Below are 26358 nucleotides of genomic sequence, written 5' to 3'. Positions count from 1 at the left end.
TCAATAGTTCAGTGAAGCTGTAAGGTGAATAGTAGTTTCCATCATTTACAAGCTGGTGAAGTTACTTGGTTGATGAGGTCAGAAAAGGATCTGCAAACATCTTCAGCTTTAGAGAAGAACTCCTGCTGCAAAGTAGACTGTTGAGCTGAAAAGTAGAACAGATTTTAAGTCTTTCAGAGCATTTGAATGCTGCCAGAGCCCTGAAAAACTTTGTCTAAATCTCTAATTTAAGATAACTCTGTAGAAACAGCAGCTTTTTCTGTCATTCTCCTTATTACATCCTCAGTATCAAAAGGGAGGCATCCTGAGTGTTGAGCAAAGCTCTGCTGTGTAAGACCATTGATTACAAAGGGATTTTGTACTGCTGGAATTCTGCCTGGGACTAGAGTCGTAGTTACAGTGTCACTGAAGTGACAACAGAAAAGACGTCCCATGCCCTCACCAGTACAAGTTTGCTCCTTAATTGACTGCTGAGACTGATTTCCTCTTATGTGCTTTGACTCATCCAGTTTCAAATTAGTCCAACAGTAGGGGCTATATTTCACCTTACAGGAGTATGTTCTACCTTACAGCATAGAGCTGGAGTATTTCTGCAATGGCAAAGGCAAGATTGTGAGTTTCCCCTGAGGGTTAAATGATTATGAACAATATTATAGACTAAACTGGATGAAGATGAGAAGACAGTGTCAAGATAACTGAGAGAACTTATACCTGGTTGGGCTTGGAGAGACAATGCTTCCTTCAGTTTCATCACTAGCTGCTGCAGTTCTACTTCCTCACTGACTTCCTTCTCATCAGGTGGTATCTGCACTGCAGTGGGAGTAAGAACTGTATTCCTCATGATGCCACCGAAGGAGTTTTCTGTCAATTCAGGCAGATATGTTTGATTCTCTTTTGCTTTTTTATACTGTCCCATAAAAGGTCTGTTGCTCTGCAGGGACACTGACTCCAGTGGGTCTTCTGAGAACATGAAGTCCACTGCAATGGGAACCTCAGATGTCTGTAAAAGCTGTAATCTATTTGCAGAGTTGGGGGAATTCCAAGATTTCCAGTCTGCACATGTTCTGGCAGTAGGCTTTATTTGGGCAGGATTTAATCCACCCTGCATTCTCCTTTCCAGCAGGACATGTGGATTTCTTGGCATCGTATTCTGACACTGTGCAAAAGGATGCTCTGATGACTGTAACATTGTCTACAGTAGACAAAACACAGAAACTACATTGTGAAAATAATTGATATTTTTGTTTGCTGGTAGTACTAAAATAGGTAGGAAAATAATTTTGGGTCAGAATAAGTATTTTTTTTAAAATCTCTGGTTTTCTTTTCACAAATAAAATATTTTCCTGCAATAAAATAAAACTTTGTGTTTGAGTTTAGACAAATCTATGTGGCCATTTTTTCCACAATTCCAATCTGAAGACATTATATGCTTTAATGCCATTGAAAAGTGGGAATAATAATGTCCCAAGAATAAATTTGCAGGAAAATTGTTCTAAAAGAATTAAACTAAGGGAAAAATATATGTGTATATTAAACACACATCAGACACCTCACACCTGTTAACACTTGAAATTCCAAAACTAGGTCAGTTGTCAGTGCCACAATTGTACTTGGAATTTTCTAGACAGAACTATGATGGCAAATACCATCCACTGCATTAATGCCGAGTCTGATGTAACTGGGATGCACTGAGCTGACTGTGCATACACTGGACACTTAACTGCATGTGTGCAGCCAGTCCCTCATGTTGTGGATGGGCCAGTGTCACAGCATACACACAGGATGGTATGACATGCCAGGTCATATGGGACTCCACGTGCAAGTGACATAAAGCTCACTAAGTGTGCACTGCAGGTGTGTCTGGCTTTTCTCTATGTTTGACCATCCCTGAAGAACACTCTAAAAACAGCACTGCAGAAAATGCTGCAAAAATGCTGTAGGTGGCAAATATGTATGCATTCCCTGTGAAATAAGGGCCTTTTTGGAACTTCAGAGATACTTTAAATGAGAAGAGTCAATACAATTGAAAAGAAATAAAATATTTTCTGTAAGAGGTCTGTATTACATCCCAGTACAAGACAGCAATTAGGAATGACAAAAGAGTATTTTATTTATTCAGTGCCAACATAGGATTCTTCTCTAAAGAAAAGACTGCGATGCAGTATCTAACACTTCTGTTTGAAACCATTTTCTCACTCTTATTGGAATACCCTCTCATTATTTTCATTGCAGTAGTATCTAAACATCCCAGACATGGGTATCTGTGCTAGATGCTAAATACATACAGAATGACAAGAAAATCCCTGCTACAAAGAACCTATCTGCTTTCTCTGAAGATAAGAACCTAAGATGACTGAGCAGACAAGCAGAGGGTGCATGAAATAGTATCAAGAGTGCTGGTCTGCAGGAAAAGGAGTAGTTAGTGTTCAGTAATTGCCCATAGCTGTGAAGGTTCTTGGTATATTTATCACATACCTTTACTTCTTGCTTCATTTGCTGCAGCTTCATTTGCAGGTTTTCATGGCTTGCTCTCAGGCTTTGGAGCTTTGCCTCTATTTTGCAGCTTTTGTCTTCCTGGAAGTTGTGAAGAAACTGCATTTTGTCCTTCCATTTATTGAACTGCTTCTTCATGTACCTGCCAGGGATACAGTAGGGTGGGAATTTTGCTGTATCACACACACAAATATATGCAGTCATGGAAAAGAGCAAACGCTGTAGCACAAAGTTTCTCCTCTTCATCAACTGAGGAAATTTTTGTCAGCTTTGCGGTTAGAGGCCAGTATTTCAGGAACTGGGCTGTATCCGTGGAATTAGCAAGAACAGGAGTGTTCTAGATCAGGAAAGATGTGAGCTGAGTGGAACCGTGGTCAGAACTGAGCCTTGCATCTTGGAATTTTACTTTTCTCACAAAGGTGGCTGCAACAGGAGACACATTATAGCAGTCCCTCTGTCTAGAAGCAAACTACTTATGGCAACTCCCTGACCTGCAAAAGATTGCCATCATTTCCCCCCAAGCAACAAAGGAGTAAAAACAGCCTCTACCCCTTTGATGGAGTTCCTTCTTCCTCCTGGTATTCTATGCAGCTTTTTTGGTGATACCAATAGTTTCTGCACAGGCCACTTCTCCTTGAAAAGATACTGTGATTTTTGCAATTAGAAGTGCCACCCTCCCATGCACACCAGAGAAGATTTAGAAATTACCTACCCAGAGCACTGTATGATAAAAATACCACCCATATCTCTGTTCTAGAGTTGGGATTTCTCTAAGAAGTCAGGGTAGAAATACAGTTTTGTCTTCCCCACAGCTGAGGTGGAGACAAACAGAAAATCTTGTTAACACGACAGTAATAAACCAACTGCTTCAAATCACACAGCAGAAATAGTTATCTCCCTTGCTTAGTTACATCCAGAAGTTCATCTGATTCACTTTCTTTTGGGTATGCATTGGCTCACAGACAAGAGCCCTATCAGTTTCACTGGAATTATGCAAGATTTGTCTGAATGGGGCAGCAAGTCAGACCATTTAAAATTAAAATTGATATTACAGTAGTCCCTTATAACAGCATTTAATGGGTCTTTACTGTAAAATGCAGACTACCTTCAACAAACTCAGAGCCTGGTTCTGTGAACAGGCACATAAATGCTGGAAGTTGGTCTACAAATAAGAACAAAGTGCTTCCCATGAGTAAAGGGATTACACCCAGTTACATGACTATCTCTGGGTCAGAGTGATGCAGTATTTCGGGAGCAGGCTTCCCAGATATCCTCTCAACTATTGCTAATCTAAACGAAAGCTGAAGATCTTTGCCATATCTCTTTATTTTCCCACGTGAGAACAGAGAGTGAGGTAAGGACACCGACTTACAATAAAACTGCAATTGTTTTGCTCTAGCCTTGGAGTGCCCATGTGTGAATTTGGAGCAGCAATTGTACATTGACTTATTAGAATGAAACTAAACAGGAACAGAGAGAACTGAACATACTGAAGGAAATAGAGTAGATTCAGAATCAAATTCTACACTTCGCTGTAATTCCATTGGTTTCAGTGGTCACAGACATGATTATATCTACAGAACATTCATATATAACTACAAAAATGAAGGAGGGGAAAGCAAAAGTGAAAGAAAAAGGTAAGCATGGTTGCCCATACACCATCTCCCCCACAAACAAACAAACAAACCACCCAAGAAATTTGTAGTTTAGGAATTAATTTATCTTGTCAAAGGTTTGAATATCAGAAGGCACTTCTATGATAATCTAAGTTGTGGCATTTTTACCAGTAGTTACCGTATTAAGCCTCTAATCTCTATTTGATTTACAGCATATTTTTTAGAAAGATATCCTACTTTGATTTAAAAACTTCATGCAAATGATGAAATTTGTTTTGATTAAGCCTTATTCAGAGAAAAAATTGAAATAGTATGCTATTCTGATAGTTTTATGTGAATTAACATTTTTTCCTTAAAAATGACTTTTAGAAATGTAAACTAACAACTGCAGAAATGCTGATGAAAGCAAACCAAAATGTTTTGCTTTGCCAGAAATTGTTTTTTCCAGTGATCTCCATTTACAATTTTTATTGCTGAGTTTTTACCATTCATCCCCATTTGATAGGATTTTTTTTTAAAATCTCAAAATCTCTAAAGTATGGAAAAATCATTTGCCTTCTAGCTCTTCACCGGAGCAGCATTGCCCAGCAGTCTTCAGTCATTGTACTACTGCATTTACCTACCTGTTCTCATTGTAAATGCTTCTGATGGATTTGTGCATTTTTAACACATCTGCTTCAAAAGAGGCTATTGCCTATAATAAAAAAGAGAAAAGACCCTGTTCATGATTTTATCAGCAATAACATTTCATTTTCTTTCCAAATTTTGCTATAAGAGGGCATGGAAAATTTGGGGGTTGGTCTGTTTTACAGATTTACTAGTTAACTTTCTTTATTTAACTGATTGCAATAAACTGATGCATTGAAGTATTTCTAATGGCTATTAGAACAGACCGGAAAATTTATTCTATAGAACAAATTCTTTGTCCTATGACAAATTCTAAGTGTATGAAAATTTGTTTTGTTTTAAATTAGAACAAAAACCTAATTCCCTGGAATTTCTACAAAATGGAATATTCTGATTTGGGAACAGTCTCTCCCAGGTCCCACAGCCGCTTTGAGACAAGGAGATGGAGGGAGAGACTGGATGTAGAAGAAAGAAGACAAGCTCCTGGTCTTTGGATGGAAGTAGCAGTCTCTGGGCCATGCAGGGGACAGTAGCCCAGAAGTCAGGGAGACAAACTCTTTCCAGGTAAGCTGCTTCAGAGGCATGGTATAACCTGGGCTGCCAGGAAATTATGAGACTGAGAGCTTGGTCCCCAGGACCTCCAACTCATAGATTCTATTAAAAGCCATCATTGGACTTAAGGTCTGCATCTTTTTAAGCAACATTGAAATAATCTGCAATATAAGATGTTGGAAATCAGTATAAAACTGCTTAAAAAGAATTCTCCACCCAGAGAGAAAACGAACAAGAGAGCGATGCATGTGACAGAATCCCTCTACAGTAGTGTAACTCCCATCTTGCTGTCTTCTAAAACGACAAATGCCAGCCATCAAAATTATATGTTTAAGCAATGTCTGCCCACAACTTCTCCTGCAGATAGGTGCTGGCTGGCACTATACCTTGAGCTGGGCAGCAGAGTCCTAAAAGACAGGTCTTCCAAAGGGCAACACAGGAGTAGCAGCCAAAGGAGTGACCTGACACGCATAAGCTAGTTCTCAGTTACTGCACCCTTGGCTTCTGGGAAGAACAAGATGAGTGGATGACACAAACTGGTTTGAACACAACCCAGTGTTCCCTATATTCCAAGTATGTGCAGAGCTACCAACCTCTCAAATAAATATAGAAACAAAAAACTGCTATGTACTTATTTTTATCTACACTGTCCTACCCACTGCTCCAGCATTGTTTCTATGCAGGGAACCTGGAAATGGATTGGTGGAGAGCTTTTATGCATGAACTATTTTAGTTGGAGTGGACACTACTCTGGGTTTATCCTTAAGAAGGGCCCATTCTGTCTTCTTGCCATTGCCATGGTGACAAAAATGGCCTGAGCCTAATAAGAATTAAGGCGTCCTTCCTTGACATTTGCTTGCAGTAGGAGGACATGATGGCATTTTTTACTGTCAGAATAGAGGGAGGACTCCAGTCTTAGCTAGTCTTTAATGTGCTACTCTAAGACAACTCAAAAAAAAAAAAGTAACAGAGCAAATATTCTTACAAATGCTTCTGAAAGTCATGGAAGTCAAGGAGTTAGTCACTAATCTTGGGAAGGTATCAAATTCAAGCTTCACTAAGTTTTCAGGTTCCACATTTTTTTCCGTAGGTGAGAAATTAACAGAAAGGTGAAGCTGCCCATTACTTTTCTTTCTCATTGGTAATTAGAAGTCAATTAGATAGTCAACTTAGTAGGTCGTCTTCACAGCTTTAGCACTATTACAGCTTCATGTTTTGCTCACCTGAGCTTTTGTCTTGCCTTGCTCTGGTGTCTTGCTGCTACTCTCACTCTTCTGCATTACAGTTCTGTTTTCAGATATGAACTTGGGTGACTTCAGGACAGGTCTATCCACTGGGAAACACAGGTTTTCAGGGCCAGGTAGTGGTGAAGCACTAAATTCTGCAGGGGGACTGTATACCAACAGAGAAATAATGAGTAGAGAAAGGATCAAGCCTTATATGGTTTTGGTACACAGAAAGATCAAAATAAAACTAATGCACTGTAAGTAGACAGAAAGCTGTGCTATTGACTATGCAAGAAGTATCGTTTAGCTATGCCTGCTGGCATATTTTGGCTGAAAGAATGAAATTCCTTAAAACAAATTCCACTCTTTCAACAGAATCTCAACAACAGGTTCTTCTTTCCATCCATTTAATATCAGAGCAATTTGCTGCTTCTCTTTTTTGCTTCCTTTAGCCAAGAGCTAAATATCTCAGGAAATTCGACTACAACAAGATAGCAAAGAGCCAGATATCCTACTGTTCAGTCCATTCTATGCTAGAAGCCCAGATACCTGTCAGCCCCACAGGGACACTTGTAACAGCAACCCCAAATTCTTCTTTCTCTCATTGCTGCCCAAGCATTAGGTAAGCAAAACCCCACAGAATTACAGAGAAATCTTGATTACTCACAGAAGGATTAAATGACATTCAAAATGAAGAAATTTTTTTTGTTGCTGAATACAAGTGGGGAAATATTAGCAATGGAAAATGTTTTGCATTTCACCACATTCTAAAAAACAAACACTGAAATAATATTCTCCATGAGAATCACTGTAACTATCATCCAATGGTCTTACTCTATATAAAAAATTGGTTTCTAATAGCAATGGACTTACCTAGCAGCGTAGCACAATCAAGTTTTATAAACAGATTTTTCTCCTCCTTCGTGCAAGGATGAAATTAATTTTTTTAGAGAGGAGTGACCAGTTTTTCCCTATTTCGGTCTCACTGAAGCCTCATTTGGAGAACATGTGAGATGCCAGAAAGTTGCTAGGTCTTTAGACAACTAGGACGGAATCTCACCCTTGGTACCTGTGTAGTGCTTATCTCATATAATCATTCCCTTCAGTTGTTACACTTAAATATCAACCAAAATCTCAGAGCAAGAAAGGAGAAACTATAGGGAAAATCACAACACGACCTCCAATGCTCATAATTAACCACTGCAATCAGTGGAAATCCAGTAATGAATTTACACATTAACTAAAAGCACACAAACCAGAACTGATCTGAAAGAACCAGAATGGTGACATCAGCTACTCACTATTGTGAGTAATCCCCCAGGACTGCAGTTCAGTGGGACTTGAGTAGAATGACTGTCAGTGAATACACTGTGGGTCACATGTGGAAAGTATTCACAGTTAATTTCCAATGAATTTGTCACAGAGGACATGCAGTTGAGACAGGTACTAAATATTTGCATAGCTTGACTCCAGACTCAGCGTAAGAAATACCATGGAGAGAAAGAGATGACATAAGGAAGGAGGGAAGGAAGACACAAGCATGTTATATTTTATAAGACAACTGGTCATTAGGTTGTCAGCATGGTAATCATGGTTAAGCTACAGAACAATGTGCAGCAACTTACCATTTATGCTTTTCCTTTTTTATGGAAAAATCATGATGTGATGTCTGTCATAACAAAATCACTTACGGGACATAATCTGGCAATATCCCACAGCCTGACATATTATTCAGAGAATCAGAAACAGAAACTCACAAAGTCTTTTTGTGAGTAGAGAAGTGCCTCTCCTCCACTACCTCCAGAGCCCTCCTTCTCTGAGCCTCCTTTCTTCTGCAGCGCTCTTGAAACAAGTTGTTCCTGATGGTGCGGAGAAAGTGCTTTGCATTCGCCTTTGCTGACATCTATTGGAATGAGGGATAATAAAGAAGAGAGTCAATTTTCAAACAGGTGCTGCCCAGAATTAGACACAGTCCAAGGCAAAGGCAAGACATAAGAAAGCAAAGGTCCACCTGTTCAACAATTGAAGAGGCTCATGGCTGCTGTCCAAACTCTAGAAGGGGAGCTGAGGTGGATGATGATGCAGGACCACAGGCAAGAGCAGCTCCAATTCTGTTAGATAAGCAAAACACTCTGCCTGGGCCAAATTCAGGCAGCCTGGAAATGCCTAATGCAGGATTTTGGTGGTTACAATGATTAAGCTCACAGTCACAATGATAGTGCTGCCTGACTAGTATCTAAGTTCCCTCTTGAACAATGGGAAGAAGTACTTTCATACTTGTATGAAGCATTAATAGATATAGCCTTCTGTGCGTCACGTCCTCCTCATACAATACAGTAAAACCCACACTTCATTTGTCACAGCAGTGTCAGGCTCAGGTACAACAACTAAGCGCAGTAGCCGTATTATCGGAGGACACAAACCAATTTTGTCCCAGGAAGTGTCTGCTGCAGAACGTGGGGTGAGCCCTGACAGACTGAACAGGAAAAAACAAAGAAAACATACAGCATGCCTCCTAGTCATTTCTCAACATGGTAATAACATTACCACAAGGTGTCAGCACGGTAAGGAAAAACAGTGCTGATACTTCAAATCCCCACTCAGCAGCCCCCTCCCTGATAAACACAGTGTGAAAACTTACCCAGCCAAGGATAGCATCTGCTAAGAGTGGAAAGTATGGGAAAAGTGGCTTACTACTGATTCTTTTATGTCCCACACAAAGGATATAAAAATGGTATCTGTCATAGTGAGTAGCTTATCTTTTTAATTTTGGTATAGATTTTGGCCACAAAAGTAATGTTTACAAGGTTAGTGTTAGAGTAGGGCTTCATAAAGGAGCCCAAAGTTCAGTGATCCAGTTGCAATATTGCAGCAACAATGTGAGAAAGCTCAACGTCAGGCAGTATAGGAGAGGAAGGGGACTTCATTTTAAAACAAAACTTATTTCACTCACTCATACTCGCTCTATCACAAGCACTAACATTCATGTGTCCAAGTAGTCTTTCCAGCATTCACATACCAATGGTATGGCCATGATGACTTACAGTGACACAGAGGACAAGAGATGTCAGTTCTCCTTAAGCCTCCTGGATTCTTCTTAGTGTAAGCATGTGCTGGTTTTCGGATGTGCCTTTAGCTCCTTTAGGAGCTGGCAGTGATTGTGATCTTTTGTCTCCTTATTTGGGTGTTTTATAGGTATAGATCTTGTTCTTTACCTTCACATCATCATCTCTTGTGATGGTATTTTCAAATGGCAGTTTGTCCTTTTTTTCAGGCTACCTTTTGTTTTCCTGATTTGATTGTCCTCAGAAGCTGTGTGTGGAAGTGCTGTGATCTTGCTGACCAGCTAATCTAGGTTGCATCATCTCCTGCCTTCTTATATCCCTTCTGCCCTTCCTTCTGTTCCTTCCACATCCCCACACTCCCATTCACTCTCCATTCACACTGATTTTAATGTCCTATTAGATATCTCTACATAATGAGATCAGTCGCCATTTGATTCTCCTACTTTCTCACAGATGGAAGATGAGGAAGATTATTTGGAGGAATGAACATCTGTCTGTTATTTTTAATGCAGATATTGAGCATCCATTTATAGTTTCTCACAGTGTTAGCAATAGGGTTTGGTTTTCAGAAAGAGAGCAATGAAGTGGCTATAGTTGAATGTTCACCCAGACAAAGGGTGACTGCAAGAGCAGTCTAACATTCTTTAGTCTTGGTGCAGACACTGGCTGCCCAGATATCTTTCATGTTAAGTGCAGGGTTTCAGGAAGGAGACCATGAAGTACAGCTTACTAGGGAAACCTTCATGGGTCAGCTCATTTACTGGAACAGAAGAAGATACTGTCATATAGATCCACAAAAAACCCCTGTCTGCTGCTGTGTGCAAGATCTGGAATCTCCTGCTGAAAAGAGAAGCTGATCTTCCAAACACAAATTCCCAGTGTTGAACTTCACCACTAGTGTGATGAAAGCACAAGTTGCCCCTGTAATGGACCCCAAGTAGGAGAGCCTAGTTGAGTCCATGCTGCCTCTTTGTGCTGTGTCCATAACTGACAGAGACAAATGAATCCAAAATGCTTACAATAAAGTGGAAAAGCTCTGAAATTAAAGAAATTTCATGCATGACTTTGTACAATTTTAGGATGAATTAATTTCTGAATGAGTCCACATTGGGATTGGGAGGAAGGAGCACTGGGACACAACGAGGGCCCTTTGCACAGGTTTAAGGACAATCTGCAAATGGCAAACTTGCCATAAAAGTCCTTGGGAAGAGGACTTGCACTATGACATTTCATGGTTCTATTCAGTTATTTCAGAACAAAACACTCCTTCTAAAGTTAGAAGCCCCCTTTTTTCCTTTCCCTGACTGTTGTTCCCAGATTAATAATGCTAATATGTCATGGCCATTATGGCTAATACACACATAATTTCATAATCAATGTAGTTCAAGAGTCTACTGCCTACTTGCTGACATGAAGAACCTGAACGGGGAAATGAATCAGTACAATGGGACTCTACCTGCACACAGTGTTCCACAACAGGATGTGACCTCTTATGTGGTTTGGGGAGACGACCAGTGAAAAAGCAGACTTGGCAAAGGTCAAAATTGAAGCACTTCAGACAGCGATACCTGTGAGGGAAAACAGAAGGATTAAGTTACTTCCCCACAAGTAAGAACTTGGTGTAAGTGAGCTTGATTACTGGAAAACCAGATCCCTGGGTTCTGAAATGCAGAGAAGCACCTTTGTTAGAATAGTGACTTTCCTCAGCATTCTATGAATGCAAGAGTTATTTTGTCCAAATGACAGTGGACGGTTCTCCAGAACCCACTAATGATTTTGATATTATTTATTTGCTGCACTGAAATTCAGTCCAAGGAAGAAACAGTTGTTCTAGCACCATTTTTGAGAATGCAGTCACATCTTCATGTGTTTCTTATGCACCAGCTTATCTATTCGCTGCTCTCATGTAACTGTTAATATCACTACTACTAAATCCTACTATTGATGTAGGATTTGCAACTTTGCAAAAAACTAAAAATGCAAAAAACCTAAACCTGCAAGCTTACTATTAGTGAGAAGTGAGTAACAGTAAAATGCTTTTCTGAGCATTCTGGTCAGTAGGTAATGGATAGTGCTCTTTTTATACCATTAAGCCATTTTATACTGTTACTTAGATGAATAAGATGCTAAGATGGATAACTTAACTAGACAGTTAATACACCTGATTATGGGACAAAGAACTAAGAAATAAGATACACAGGTTTAATTGGCTTTACCACTGAACTGCCAGTTTACTTTTAGTAAGTCTCCATAATCACATCTGTGCTAGTGAACTGAAGAGAAGCAGGATGCAGGCCTGAGCGCTAGCCTGTGATGATTCTCTCTTTCCCTATCTTACTTGTTAAATTAGATTATGTCCAAAGTTTGTTGCTTAATACAGCCTGTAAAGTATGCAAACAATGGTAAGAACTATTTATGTGGATGCTATAGACTACAGTAATTACTGACGCACCTGAGGCCTGTAATGGGGAAAATTTTGCAGACTCTACACCTAGCTTGGTGAGAAACCATTTCTGTGGCTGATAATCTGTAACATGTAGGGAGCCACAGGAGAACAGCAGGCTCCGATCTCAGCCAAGAGAGGAATTTTTCTTCAACAATTGCTGAATTCAGAACCTGGAAAAAATACATGTCTCACGTTCAGCCATTTACTTGAAAAGAACTGGTGTCTCATCTACAATTCCTAATGAAATCTCCAATATTGGACTCTGCTAGCACAGATTTTTCATTCATGTAAAATGTTACTGGGTTCCAAAGGTTTTGGAATAAATGCAAGAGTCTTCAGTAGTATCTTACTGAGCATCTTTTCTACAGATATAAATTCTCCTATACTGTGAGACTGACAATCAATCCTGCCCCTTAAAAGTAGATACTGGTGGATGTTATATGGTGATATGCTTGCAATTTTAATCAACAAGCAACATTCAAAATAATTTCCCAGGACATCAGAATTTCACTCACCCCATGGAAACAGCTGTGAGTCGCAATTTCCACACAAGACAGAGTGCAGCTTTCTCCCACAATGGCTGGGATCTGCATCAGGAAGAAAGGCTCAGAAACACCTCAACAAAAAACAGATGTTCCCATCATGCTCTGCTGAGATGGTGACAGCACACAGATGGTGAAGCATCTATAGAAATGCCATTTTACAGACTGCTCTGAAGAAAACATGTTCATATTCATACCATAAGTATGCAATTTCATAGTTCAGTATGTGTCAGAATGATTTGATTTCAGCTCACTTACTGAAATGGACCAACATACTATGTTGCCATACTAGAATACTGAAGGACACTGGGTTTGAAACTCAGGGGCCATTTTCAAATCCCATTTTCAGCACCAGTTCACCTGGAAATACCTGTTATGCTAAGGCATTTTTCTGCACCCACAAGCTATTCTAGTGCATAGAGATACCTGAAGTTTGGGGTCGCTTTAGGAACAGCTGCATGCAGCTGTTCCCCGGACCTGAAAGCTCAGGCAAAATGAATGCACAGAGGCACTGATGCAAGTGGTTACTCTGACTGAGAAAAGATAGAGAATTTGATCTTTTACCTACTTTGCATGGTAGCTCCCTGTGTCTACAGTTTCCTACTGAATTCAGTCCCATAATGTAATCAGACAAAAAATGTATCAACCATGTGTTTTTTTCTCTTAGATTAGGATACTCCTACAAGATCTGTTGTGTAACAGCACTGCAGTGACATTACCTTGTTTAAGTCTGTTAGTAGGCTTCTCAGGGCACTACGGGTAATCAAGGCTGCCTTCCCATCAGGGACAGCATAAAACTGGAAGAAAGCTGAAAACAACCAGAGGAAAGAAACTGGAATTCTGGCAGAGCCTAAAGTGTCTTCTAGCTACTTTTTCTCAAACTATAGACATGATGATTGCAGCCTACCAAATAAACCCCTCAAGAATGTTCCCCTTTATTGTCTATCTAACAGGCATTCAGTGACTGCTGTGACAATACTTTCTTCCTACAGGCAGGGGAAGAGAAGGAAAGCAAGGAAATTATGACAATTCCTTTTTCCTGGCATCTAAGACAGGTAAGGATGAAGGAAACAATGAGCTCTTTTTCATGGCTGTAAGAAAAATATTTAAATATGTTTATACAAGATATGCCCTGTTTAAATTGTGAATTGTTAATTCCAAATTGTAATTTGGAACAAAATACACAATATGCAGTGGGAGAGTATGAGGCCAATATGCCACTTGTGGTCCATTTGTTCTCCATTTTGAGCATTTAATTCAGGCAGAAATCTTTGTGCTGCACATTGCACTGGGCTACCTTTATCTGTGACACTTAGTTCTTTAAGCATTTTTGTCTAATGTTAAAAGGGGTCTAAAAGTTTCCTGGATCAAATATATATAATTGTTTTCTAATCCAATGAAATTTAAAACTAGGGGTTTTCTCTTCTTTTTTGCTAGGCGAATAGAACTTGGCCTTCATTTTTAATCTCTACTTATCTTAAACTTTACCATGACTTGTTTTGAGACTCTATGCAAAGATGGCTATGGACATTGATGGAAAGGTATTCTACTGCATCAGCCTTTCTCTACAAGTAAGCAGTCAACATAATTTATTTTTTGCATGGCAGAACTGTATTCTCTTTTAAAGTAAAAAAATTACAATGGAGATTTTTCTCAATGGTCAGTATTTCAGGCAGTATATAAAATCATACATTTCACACCTCTGTATTTAGCCAGTAGAGTGTCTCCTGAAAGGGCAATTAGGGCAGCTGCAGCAGATCTAGTTTTGATATAACCTGTTCCAGATCTAGGAAAATAAAATAAGTTACACTACATTCACCGAGAATGTAAAAAATGAAACCTCTAAAGAAAAAGATATTGCTATGTTGGAAGACAACTTCAAAACTCATATCTCTTTATATGTATATAACTGATGTCACATTTTAGTGATATTTTATGTCTAGGACCCTTTGTCACTGAACATAACTACAGAGTTAACTGTTCAAGATACCATGCTGTCATGGTTTAACCCCAGCCAGCAACTAAGCACCACACAGCCACTCACTCAATCCTGGTGGGACGGGGAAGAGAATAGCAAGGGTAAAAGTGAGAAAACTCATGGGTTGAGATAAAGACAGTTTACTAGGTAAAGCAAAAGCCGTGCACGCAAGCAAAGCAAAACAAGGAATTCGTTCACTACTCCCCATTGGCAGGCAGGTGTTCACCCATCTCCAGGAAAGCAGGGCTCCATCACGCATAACGGTTACTTGGGAAGACAAATGCCATCACTCCAAATGTCCCCCCCTTCCTTCTTCTTCCCCCAGCTTTATATACTGAGCATGACGTTGTATGGTATGGAATATCCCTTTGGTCAGTTGGGGTCAGCTGTCCTGACTGTGTCCCCTCCCAACTTCTTGTGCACCCCCAGCCTCCTCGCTGGTGGGGTGGGGTGAGGACCAGAAAAGGCCTTGACTCTGTGTAAGCACTGCTTAGCAATAACTAAACCATCCCTGTATTACCAACATTGCTTCCAGCACAAATCCAAAACATAGCCTCATACTAGCTACCATGAAGAAAATTAACTCTACCCTAGCCAAAACCAGCACACATGCAATCATAAAACAAAAAGACAGCATCTCCTTCGAAGACGTCACATTCCATGTAAAATATAATTTTACATTTACAATACATGTCCTAAAAAAATTCTGCTCTTCATTTGTGGAAATCCTTCCCAAATGTAGAAGAGAAAGCAGGATTACAATCTGGTTTCTGTATTATATCATCAGGCAGCTTCATGCTGGCCCCAGATCTGCACTGAGCTTCTCTTGGGCTGATTCCCTTTAATTTCACTGCAACTCAATTTAATCAAAAGGATATATGCAGGAGCAGGACTTTAGTTTTGACAGTTAGATCATAAAGAATGTAGCTGAATTTAGAACCCCAGTTTGTGACATAAGCACCTAATGAAAAAACTTTTCTTTATGTGAAGACAAAGAAGACGTGAATTGGAAACCATAAATCAGGAAATCCTGGAATTCTATATTTAAGATATCACTTTTGGAAAGCAGTATTGCACTTCAGAATATCATTACATAAAGTTGTCTTCAAGACTCTTTAGATAAACTGCATTTTAACAGAGCATACTGCATAAAGCTGCAATACAGTCTCTAAAGTATGAGCTGCATGGGAAATTGTTGGTGTCCTGGTTTCAGCTGGGATAGAGTTAACTGTCTTCCTAGTAGCTGGTACAGTGCTACATTTTGAGTTCAGTATGTGAAGAATGTTGATAACACTGATGTCTTCAGTTGTTGCTCAGTAGTGTTTAGACTAAAGTCAAGGAGTTTTCAGCTTCTCATGCCCAGCCAGCGAGAAAGCTGGAGGGGCACAAGAAGTTGGCACAGGACACAGCCAGGGCACCTGACCCAAACTGGCCAAAGGAATATTCCATACCATGGGACGTCCCATCTAGTATAGGAACTGGGAAGTGGGGGTGGGGAATCACCGCTCGGGGACTAGCTGGCTGTCGGTCAGTGGGTGGTGAGCAATTGCACTGCGCATCATTTGTACATTCCAATCCTTTCGTTATTACTGTTGTCATTTTATTATTGTTATCATTATCATTATTAGTTTCTTCTTTTCTGTTCTATTAAACCATTCTTATCTCAACCCACGGGTTTTGCTTCTTTTCCCGATTTTCTCCCCCATCCCACTGGGTGGGGGGGAGTGAGTGAGCGGCTGTGTGGTGTTTAGTTGCTGGCTGGGGTTAAACCACGACAGTTGGTTAAAAGTTTCTAGATTTTGAATTTATCTATTTAGTTTTTCCACAACTTTCATAGGAAAAAAGTCCAAGATTAAAGCTAAAGTATGCAATCAAAAACCCTTATGGTGGTTTATGTAAGCTTATTAATAAGCTACCACACAAACATGGAAAATCTCTTATGTGCTCTTGCCATGAAACACTTTCCAGTGTTTATAGTGGAGAACAGCACTCTACAGAGAAAATGTGATTACAAGAAAATTATAAGAAGCTTTTTCTATCCTATATACATGGCAAGAAACTTGTGAAAAAATTTTTTAAAAAGAAATTACAGCACAAAGAAAATGACAGACTGTCCTAAGAAACCAGAAAAAAAGACCAGGATAGTCCTGTTCAGAAGATTCTTCTAAATTATTTCCCTACAGTGCACACAAATTACAAAATATTCTTGATGTTTCTAGCTTTGTTTCATAATACACCAGTTTACTCTTAGCCTTAATTGATTTTTTTTAAGTACAAAAAAATTCATAACATGGGACCTTAAGCAGTAGTGATCATATTGTTAACGAATTGTGATTCAGGAAAAAGTACTGCAGACCACTTATATCTCACTCACTTTCAGTAAAAAACTTTGCTCTGATGTAGAAGGGAATAAATTTCACCTGTGGTGAATAAGTTGTACAATGAACTTAGCCTTTGTCTTTTAAATCTGATACAATCACAAACCAATCTTGCCTGTAGTCAATTAATTCATTAATCACAAACAATACATGAGAAAAGTACACTCTGTGAGCTGCTTCCTTATTATTCCCAGAAACTATTTGCTATTCGCAGGAGCTAGCTGATCAGCTTAGTTATGAGACAGTAGTTTTGTTTCATAATTGGTTGATGAACTTTTTAAGCTGGAGAAAAATGAATAATTAAAACTGACTGGCAAATTCTTGACCTGTGCATGGTCATTCAAAGGCAAATACCAATTCTTTTTCAGGAGTGTATCAAAATATCTTGGCACTCAAAAGAAGAGCTACTCTCTGTAAAGTTGTTTACAGAAAAAGTTAACATGGACTGGCAGATATCTGGACTTCCAGATAATTTTTGAAACATTTGACCACTGTTTCTCTGATAAAGCTTTGTGCCTCATATTCCTATAGCTGAGCTATTCCCATTGTGTATACCAAGCAAAGTACCATAAAAATGGGAGAGTTTCATACAGAAATGGTGTAAAAGTGGTAGAAACAGACTTATTCTAGCCGTACTTCACGATGGATTTACATTTGTGCTTCCTCTCACCTGTCATATATGGCAGCTAGCAGGCTCAATGTGAATCCAGCAGCTCTTGGATCTACCTGGCCTGGTTTTTCTAATCTCACCCTTTGGAACAGTTTTGTCAGCATTCCAGAGATCTGCTGCACTTTCAGAGAAATCTGCTTTTCCCTCTGGCTCTGTTCACTTGATAGGATGTGCTGAACCAGAGAAACATCAATCAAATCCACTGTGGGAAAATTAAGGGAGAAATGAATGAGGATCTCTGCCTTTTCATGAATGGAAGCTCAACATTTTTTTATTAGAAGTGCCTAGCTAAGGTAAGTCTGTAAAATGAAGTCTAAAACAGTATGCAACATAAAAAGGAAATAATGTGGGAAAGTTCTTGCTGCGTTTATGGATGTAGCAAAACTGGTGGGACTACAAAGATAGAGCAACTCAACTAAAATTCCCTGGATGTGATTTTGGGATAGATAGGAAGGGAAGAAAACAGCATGATTAACTGCATCCAAATTATAGACCTAACTTTCATTCTATGTAGAGATAGCATAAAACTATGCATCGTTCAGCACTTCAGAAAAAAGCTCACCTGGGACTGTAAAAACAATTTGTGCTTTGATGTAAGCTTTCTCCTCATGCACAAATAGAAAGAGAAGGAGGGCACTATGGCCAAGAAAGGGGCAAAGAGGCTGTATATAAATGTGCCATGGAATAACTAATATCCAGTGGGAAGAGAGAGCTATGACTTCTTAAAGGTCACATTCAGTACCGCAGAGGCATGATCAATTAGAATTAACATCAGAAGATTGTAGTAGGTTGAAAGTCTGTAGATCACTGAAGAAGCAGAGAAGCTAGAATATGTCACCTATGGTCTTTCCAGCACAGATGGGGAAATATCAGTGTGAGACACTGGTGAATCTCAATCTGGAAACCCACATACAATTCTGGTCACCACTGTTCAAGGAGCAGTAGAGTAACTGGGATAGATGCTATGAGTGCCTAGAGACACGGAGGACTAGGCAACAGAGCTAATGAAAACCAGTACCTGTGTGAACTGGTACTTCTGTGCTGTGACACATAGCACCGGGCAGATTTACCATATCAGGACTGAGATCAGATTAAACACATTCATAGAAGAGCATGCCCAAAATGAAAAAATATGGCCAAGGCCAACAAACTAGTCATCTTTTCTGTGCTACCCTGAAGACATCACTTGCAGTATTGTGCATTTTCAGCAACAGACTGTTTCAGGTGGAAAATTCAAGACTTCCATGCATTTTAGCTCAATATGGAATTTACATCCAGTAATTTCAAAGCGAGCTAGGTGACCAAGGCTTTGTTTCATAATTCTTTGCTTGCACAGAATTCTCACTCATTTCAAAGACAGGGAGAATGAGTGCTAGCCAGGGTTTTTCTGGTCTATCATATTTTATTTTGTTCTCATTAATACTTATAGTATTAATAATAATGCCTGTCAATGCATTTTCAATTATCCGCAATTATTTCCAATAAATCAACTTCTAAGAAACACATGAGAATTTGACATTTAACGAGAATAATAATATACAGATAAAGATTCATAATTGCCAGTGATGTCTACATAGCAGTGTTGCAGATTGTAATAATAACGTGATTCTCCCATGCCTTTAGAATTTTACCAATGTATTTCCACTGACATTTGAAAGGGGGAAAAAAAAAATCAATTTGTATATGAAGTACTATCTAGCTCTTAAGTGTTTGTAATGCATCTTGAGATTCTCAGGTGGAAAATGAGAGAGCAAAGAAGCATAATAACTCATGGTGATAGCAACACAAGTTTTTTACAGATTCTTCTCCCTGTTGAAGCAACCAGGATTCTCTTCAGCTACTAACACTGGCACAGACTTTGTACTGAGCGTAGTTTTAGGGCTGTTCTGTAGACGGAGCTCTGAACATCATTGAAAGCCTCTGTGAAAGAACATAAACACACATTACAATAGAGTGATTCATTTAAAAAAAAAAAAAAGGAAAGAAAGAAAAACAAATTGTTTAACTAAGAATCAAAATAACCAAATTTGAACTCGATCAAAACCCACAATACTCTGAAGGAAAATTTTGAAAAAATGGGGGAAAAAAATTTTTGTTCTTTTTTTCCAATAGCTTTGTGGGGAAAATGGTCTTCTTATGAACAGTGACGTGACAAGTCATAAAAATAGTATTTAACATACAGAGCACACCTGCTTCTTTGTGAATCAAATCCATTCATAGACCAGAAAAAAGGATATGCACTGTGCATACTTTTAGCCAAGATCATAATGAAATAATATTTCTTCAGGCAAAACAGTTTCTTGATCAGAGATGCTCTTTTACAAGGAACAGTTTGTCAGTCTGCACAGCAGGGTTATTGTTTTGGATGCATATAATTTCAAGCATTAAAAAAATTTTCTGTCAAGATCAACATCTGGGACTCGCAGAGGAAGATCAGCAATTTACCAGAGCAACTGGCTTTTGACATCTCTTCTTAGTAATCCCACTCAAGATGCTTGACTAAATTCCATACCCTTACATGATTTCAGCTCATTCCTTTCACATCACTAAAGGATGTTTTCCTGAGTGGGAAGTAAGGGCTTCTGAACATGACCTATGCCTGATACTTTACACACATACCTAGAACTTCAAGACAAAAAAAGGCTTGTTCACAAAGCTTTGGAAACTAGAAAGGGATTTGTCTGTTATCCTCCTGTCCTCAGACAGTTAATTAAGGTCAAAGATAGGCAACATATATGCATAACTGAGTGGAAATAACTTATGAAACTCTCTACCTGTTTAGTCTGGAAATGAGCCAATCTGTGTGCAATGGTGTCCCACAAATGTACCAGACTAATGTTAATAGTCAGCAAATTATGGGCTCTGCTGGTTCCCAGATGCTGCCTAAGATACAGAAATAAGCCAATATCTGCTATACCATCTGTTTAGTCCTGCTCTTGTCATACTATGTTTTGTGATATTATTTGGAGATGTAGCATAGCATGTCATACAATGTGAAAAATGAGTTTTGACTTCCATGCATCATCAGTTCTCTTTCTTCAGTAAGCTGATCCAAAGCTCTTTTGAAAGTAACAGAAAGACTCCCACAGTTTTCAGTAGGCTATGAATTAAATTCCAAATGCTTATTTTCAAATACAAATGCTAGAAACATACACTTGATCCAACTCAAACACCTTCCATGTGCAAGATGACTTTCTAAGTGAAGAGAATCTGGTTTAGTAGCCATCTGCTACTCACTTCAAGTCCATCGTTACAGACAAAATGTGGCCTCAAAGCAGGGCATTCTGTGCCTGTCAAGCACAGTTCCAGAATTAACTTGCAAGAGCACACAAGTAAAACAGCAGACAAAGAAAAAAAAGCCCAAATAAAATAGAAAATATTTTAGGATTATAATTTATGAGAGGCTACTCAGGGGCACTAAACTCTTTCATTTTTCATAAGAATGGAGCTTCCCCTTTGGACAGAAAACCAGCATGTAATCATTTTGCAGTGGGTCAAACTTCACCTCAAGAGTCATAAATGCTCTTTGTTGAGAAGCTGACAAAGGAATTCCTACACATATAGAAAAGAATGCATTGTTTCCTGACATCTCCAGCTGGTTACCTGCTAGTTCTGCATTTTGCACTACTTGTTATGTAGCAGGTGAAGTATCCGCTAAGACTTTGCACTCAAAAAGGGAGTGTATGGTCATCCTTCATGCTTATTCAAGAACAGGTGAAAAAAACTTACCATATATTATAAATTAGGGAACACAGCACCTGTGCGCCTGACCATTCCATGAACCAACAAAATAATGGCAAGGAAGGTGCCAGGACAGATCCAAAAATAAAGGTAGGACATCACAGCTGTGTAATTTGTCATTTATGTGCTACAGCACAGAGATTCTGAAAGTGGCATGACTTCATTACAATTCAGTAGTTTCTGTTCAAACAGACACAGAAATGTCTCTGAGAAAAGTTGGGGAAAAAATGATAAAAATCCTTACCCTGCAAGTCTGGATCCATTTGAAATGAACAGATGGCATTAGGCGTTCTATAATGAAACAAACCAAAGTGTAAAACCACATTTTCTAGACAGAGACATATCGAACCATTCAAATCAAACCTTTTAATCTGAACAATTTACTGGATGCATTTCAGAAATGAAATTAAACTGAACTACATAAAACAACATAAAACTCTTGGTGCCAAGTGCAGAGAAACTCCAGAAAATTGCAGGCGCTCTGCTCAGGATAAAGTAGGAGTAACTCTAGTAACTGCAAAATTGTATCAGGGTGAAACCAGTCCCCAAAACAGTTTCAAGTACAGGAAATGGGATCTTTCACTATTGAAGAGTCCAGTGTCTACATACAGGATTACTACACAGCTCAAAATGTATAATTTCAGGTCAGAGAGGGCATACCTTTACACCAGACTCCTCCCAAGATTCATTGGTTGCAATTGCTCACAAGTATATTTTCTAAAACTTTCAAAGAGAACTAAAGTTTTTGGCTGAGCTGACATTATTTCTTTTTGAGCTGAGAAAGCAGGGAAAAGGGAAGCGTAACCATGAATCTACTTTTTTACACAAACATGAAAGCAAAAGTAATTATGTCCCTGATAATAATAGAAACTGAATGTCTCCCCTCTGGATTTATTTCATTAATGCAACATAAAAATATAAAGATGAATTCAGTACAGTAACTACCTTTCACTAAATATCAGAGTTGAAAAACACTAGGTATAGCAGATCTAAGTTACACAAGACTCCAAAGGCTTCATATGTGGCTTATAGTGGGGAAAAAAAGGAAATTTGCTAGAATAAATAAAAATTAAATAGTTGGAAACTATCTAAAACTTAAATAATAAATTTGGTATTAAATCTGAACTTACCCAAAGGTTCATTTTTATTACTTTTTTCCAGTGAGAGTCATTGGTCATTTGTCATAAACATGACAGAATACTGGCTGTTTATGAAGCATAAATATTCAATGGTCTATAATTACTGAGTCTACCATAAATATGCTTCTCACCATTTTAATTGGTGAAAGCTGCAACTTTGTGTTTCAGTCTGTAAAACTTCTTCATTAAAGACTACAATGCCACAGTTTATATTGAAGTTCTTCTTTGAAAGAAATACCACTATGTTTCTTTTTCACTATTCTTCTATTTTCTTCCTTACTAAGACTTAGAGCTTGGACTCAACCCTGTGTTCTGCAAGACTGCAATTCTGACCAATATTTACGTACGCATGTAACTTTGCTTATACAATTACTCCTAAAATAGGTGCAGTAGTATATGCCTCTGCACAGCTTGACAGAAAAGTCAATGTACGGAATCAATGAAATCAGAAGATTCTAAGCAATGAATTAAACATAAGTGTTTAGTGAAAGCTACATGTAGCAACCTGAAAGATAGACTTACAAACACACAGCTTGTCTCATGTTTTCCTCCTTTTTTTCTTTCCACCAAAGGTACATAAAGTAAAGCAAAAGGATGAATGTAAAAATACACAGGTTAAACTCACTTAAATTAGAACTCACTCATTAGAATTTGCTCACTCAAATAAGAACAGATCCACTGACTTCACCGAGTTAGACAGCATGCATAATCTATTAGTACTTGATACTTACTGTAAGATGACAAGCTCTCTATCCAGTACAGTGTAATGTCTAACCTTTAAATTACCCAGATGGATAAACACACTATACTCTTGTACTAGGGTATTTGTGGTCTCAAAGTTAAGTATGTGTTTATGTGTTTTACCAAACTGGCTGTCATTGTGCAACATCATAACATCATACCCATGAACCCTCCCTCCAAAAAGTTATGAAAGGCATTATTAACATATGTACACTCTACATTTTTATATACAAAACTCTATGGAGAGACCACATCTTGACTGCAGTAGGAGTGCTTGGGTGAAATGAACAGGATCTACTTCAATGTTAGCACATCTACTTTATAATGAACATAATATGAAAGTAGAAGCAGTATCTGCCTGCCAGCAAATCTCAACTAACTCTGCTCATTGATACACTATTTCAGTCAGTGTGTTGTATTTCAGCTACATGACCCCTTTATTAATAATTAAAAACACTTCCACAAAACAAAAAAGAATTTTAAAATTATCACAAATGTACAGGAAATATTTTTTTACAGTTGTAAACCCCGATACCATTAACACAAATAGTCTCATATGCAGAACAAGAGTAGCCTTATTCTTGAATCCTATTGGAAAGTGCAAGAAGAGTAACATGTTTGATTACTTACATGTATTTTGTTTGCCTATACAGGTTCTCAGAATATGTACTTTAGCAAATAAAATGCATTGTAAGCATGTTACATAATAAAGTACAGAGAAAGACAAAACAGATTAAGTAAGGCAGAAATCTCCCAATAGATTAACTGACTTGATCACAGAGGCCTGCCTTCTTTTGAAATCAGACAACATATGATCAACATTTTAAATATGCATAAAACAAACTACAATTACTTTTGTTTCCCGTGAAGGGTGAAAACATTCTATGTTATGTTCAAAGGCTGAAATTACAGTCTCCTCTTAAATACAGTAACAGCACTTACCTTTCTCTCAGCTACTTACTAAAGGCCCAGAAGTCAGATGACACTGCCAGAAAAGTCCAGTAGTTTTATAGCATTTAAAAGTTGACTTCAAGACACAGTTCTAAACATTTTGCTTTTAAATGAATGCTGTTCACAACAAATGCCTGGCAAAGGCCCAGATCAAAGTATCAGGTAATTGTCTAAGCAGTCAAAACAGAGAATACTAATTAATTAGTAATAAATATCCTGAATTATTAAAGATAAAACTTCTTTGATCTTTGTTTCAAAGCAATTTTTTCTTATGGTTGGAGTGCAATATTTCTAAATTGAGGGGTCTTTACAAAGCGTCTCCCAGTTGCTGAGAAACAGTGTTGCTATAGAGACTGAAAACGAGGTGGAAGCTCGCACCATAATGCAGAAAGCAGTGTGCTGTAACAAACAGTTGGTGCAACTACACAAAGAGGAAAAATAGTAAGTCCTAGTGATAACGTCCTAGAATAAGAATTGTTCAGACCAACCAGAAGGCTTACACACTCTTCAGTACACCGAAATGCTAGGGTTTATGCAGAATATATATAACATTTGTAAGAAAGATACATTTATCTTAAAGCCCTTTTTCATAAATTTTTTCAGCTGTTACTCTAACACCCAGGTAGTAGGATTCATCAATGCTATGAATATCCTGCATACATAGCATTACTCAGTAACTTGTGAGAAAATATGTACCAGAGTTCACTTATTACTTATAGAAAAACCAAACTTAGTGATGACTAAGTCAATCACTGTGTTACAACTATAATCAACTTTGAATATGTTACCATATTTTAGCTTTCCTATTATTTTTATTCTTTCTTTCTCTCCTAAGCAAAACCTAGGAAAAGAAACTTTTCTATTCTATTATGGTTCCATGAGGAAAGACCTGAATTTCCCTGCAGGCCACTAGGCAAATCTAATTAGAATAATTTAGGATACAAGAGATATCCAAGACATTTGTCTTTCCCGTCTCAACCTCTGAGAAGAAATTCTTTGCCTGTGGTTTTCAGGTAGTGACTCAGAAGTCGGGTAAGCCTTATATATTGCAGAAACAGTTAATTTCCTACTTATTAACAGCTGTGCAGCATTGGTGCTTGAATTGCAGTCTGTTTGAAGTACTATCTCCATAGGCAGAATAGAAGAATTAAGTGTGTAAAAGACCGCCAAATCATATTCCATATAGAAAAAAACAAATGTAAATACACATTAGAGAAGCTAACTTTTCCTCTCCTGTCTTGGAGAAGGAGCTATGGAACAAGCCAGGTAGTTTGTAAAGACTACTGGTAGCATCCTTCCCTGCTATGCTCTCCTGAGACATCTGCCTCCAGATGCTCCTCTGAGACTCAGCCAATTTTCTGTGCATACACTACTAGAAACTAATTCCCTGGAGACCACTTCCTCATGAAATGAATGATTCCTAACCACTTTCTGCAAGACTTTTTACACCACCTGCCTCTACAACTCCCACGTGAACTCTTCCATGAAGATATTTGTAACAACATCTCAGTTCCTGTAAATGTTGCTTCTTCCATATACATTTCACGTAAGAACGTTTCACTCTTCCAACTCCCTTGTGACACCCCAGCTTTCTGAGCTCTTCTTTCTAAGACCAGTGAGACGCCCCTCCTCATTCTGTCCATGTCAGCTGATAAATAACAAATAAACTCCTCTTGGTTTCCTCATGTAAGAAGTCTACCCCTGTTCAGAGTTTGAACCTCCACTTGAACAGAAATAATGAATTTATTCTAACTATGTCTATCTGATTCAAAGAACAGGAAACTTTTAATTTTGCTTTAAAGACTCACATTTGATAAAAAATCAGCAAGTACAATATTTCATTTAACACAGTCTCCATCTTTTAAGACACCAAAGACATGCAAGTGAAAGTGGTTCCTCAACAATTCTGTTTAGACAAGGACTTAATTGCATGTTTGACTTAAAACATATGAGTAATCCATAGGAAACTCATGAAATAAATAAAAAACATGGAGACAAAAATGATCTTGTCACCAAGGAGATGTATGCATTTAAATTTTAGTGTTAAAAATCAGTTTTGCCCGAGAATATATATTCTTATGCAAGTACTGTGTTCCACTACATTTGAAACAAGAATTTAGAGTTATAAAACTGCTATTCTATGTGTGACAATCTTGCTCAAAATTGTCATAATATGAATGCTTTAGACATTAA

At 38.3% G+C, this 26358-nt stretch overlaps 1 protein-coding gene across 1 annotated transcript; it reads right to left on the bottom strand.

Moving 5' to 3' along the window:
• DYTN (dystrotelin) lies at positions 1-25815 on the bottom strand. Its single transcript, XM_052792511.1, is given in 16 exon segments — positions 1-54; positions 57-145; positions 712-1192; positions 2476-2635; positions 4733-4803; positions 6512-6680; positions 8272-8417; positions 11036-11147; positions 12032-12195; positions 12541-12612; positions 13287-13375; positions 14268-14353; positions 17594-17795; positions 19439-19513; positions 21579-21625; positions 22996-25815. Coding segments are annotated over 16 exon segments (2073 nt in total). The 5' UTR covers positions 23052-25815.
• Positions 25816-26358: the final 543 nt, after the last annotated feature.

The sequence above is a fragment of the Harpia harpyja genome, chromosome 7 (genome assembly GCF_026419915.1).
Source record: "Harpia harpyja isolate bHarHar1 chromosome 7, bHarHar1 primary haplotype, whole genome shotgun sequence".
Taxonomy (NCBI): domain Eukaryota; kingdom Metazoa; phylum Chordata; class Aves; order Accipitriformes; family Accipitridae; genus Harpia; species Harpia harpyja.
This window is presented reverse-complemented; position numbering and strand designations above follow the sequence as displayed.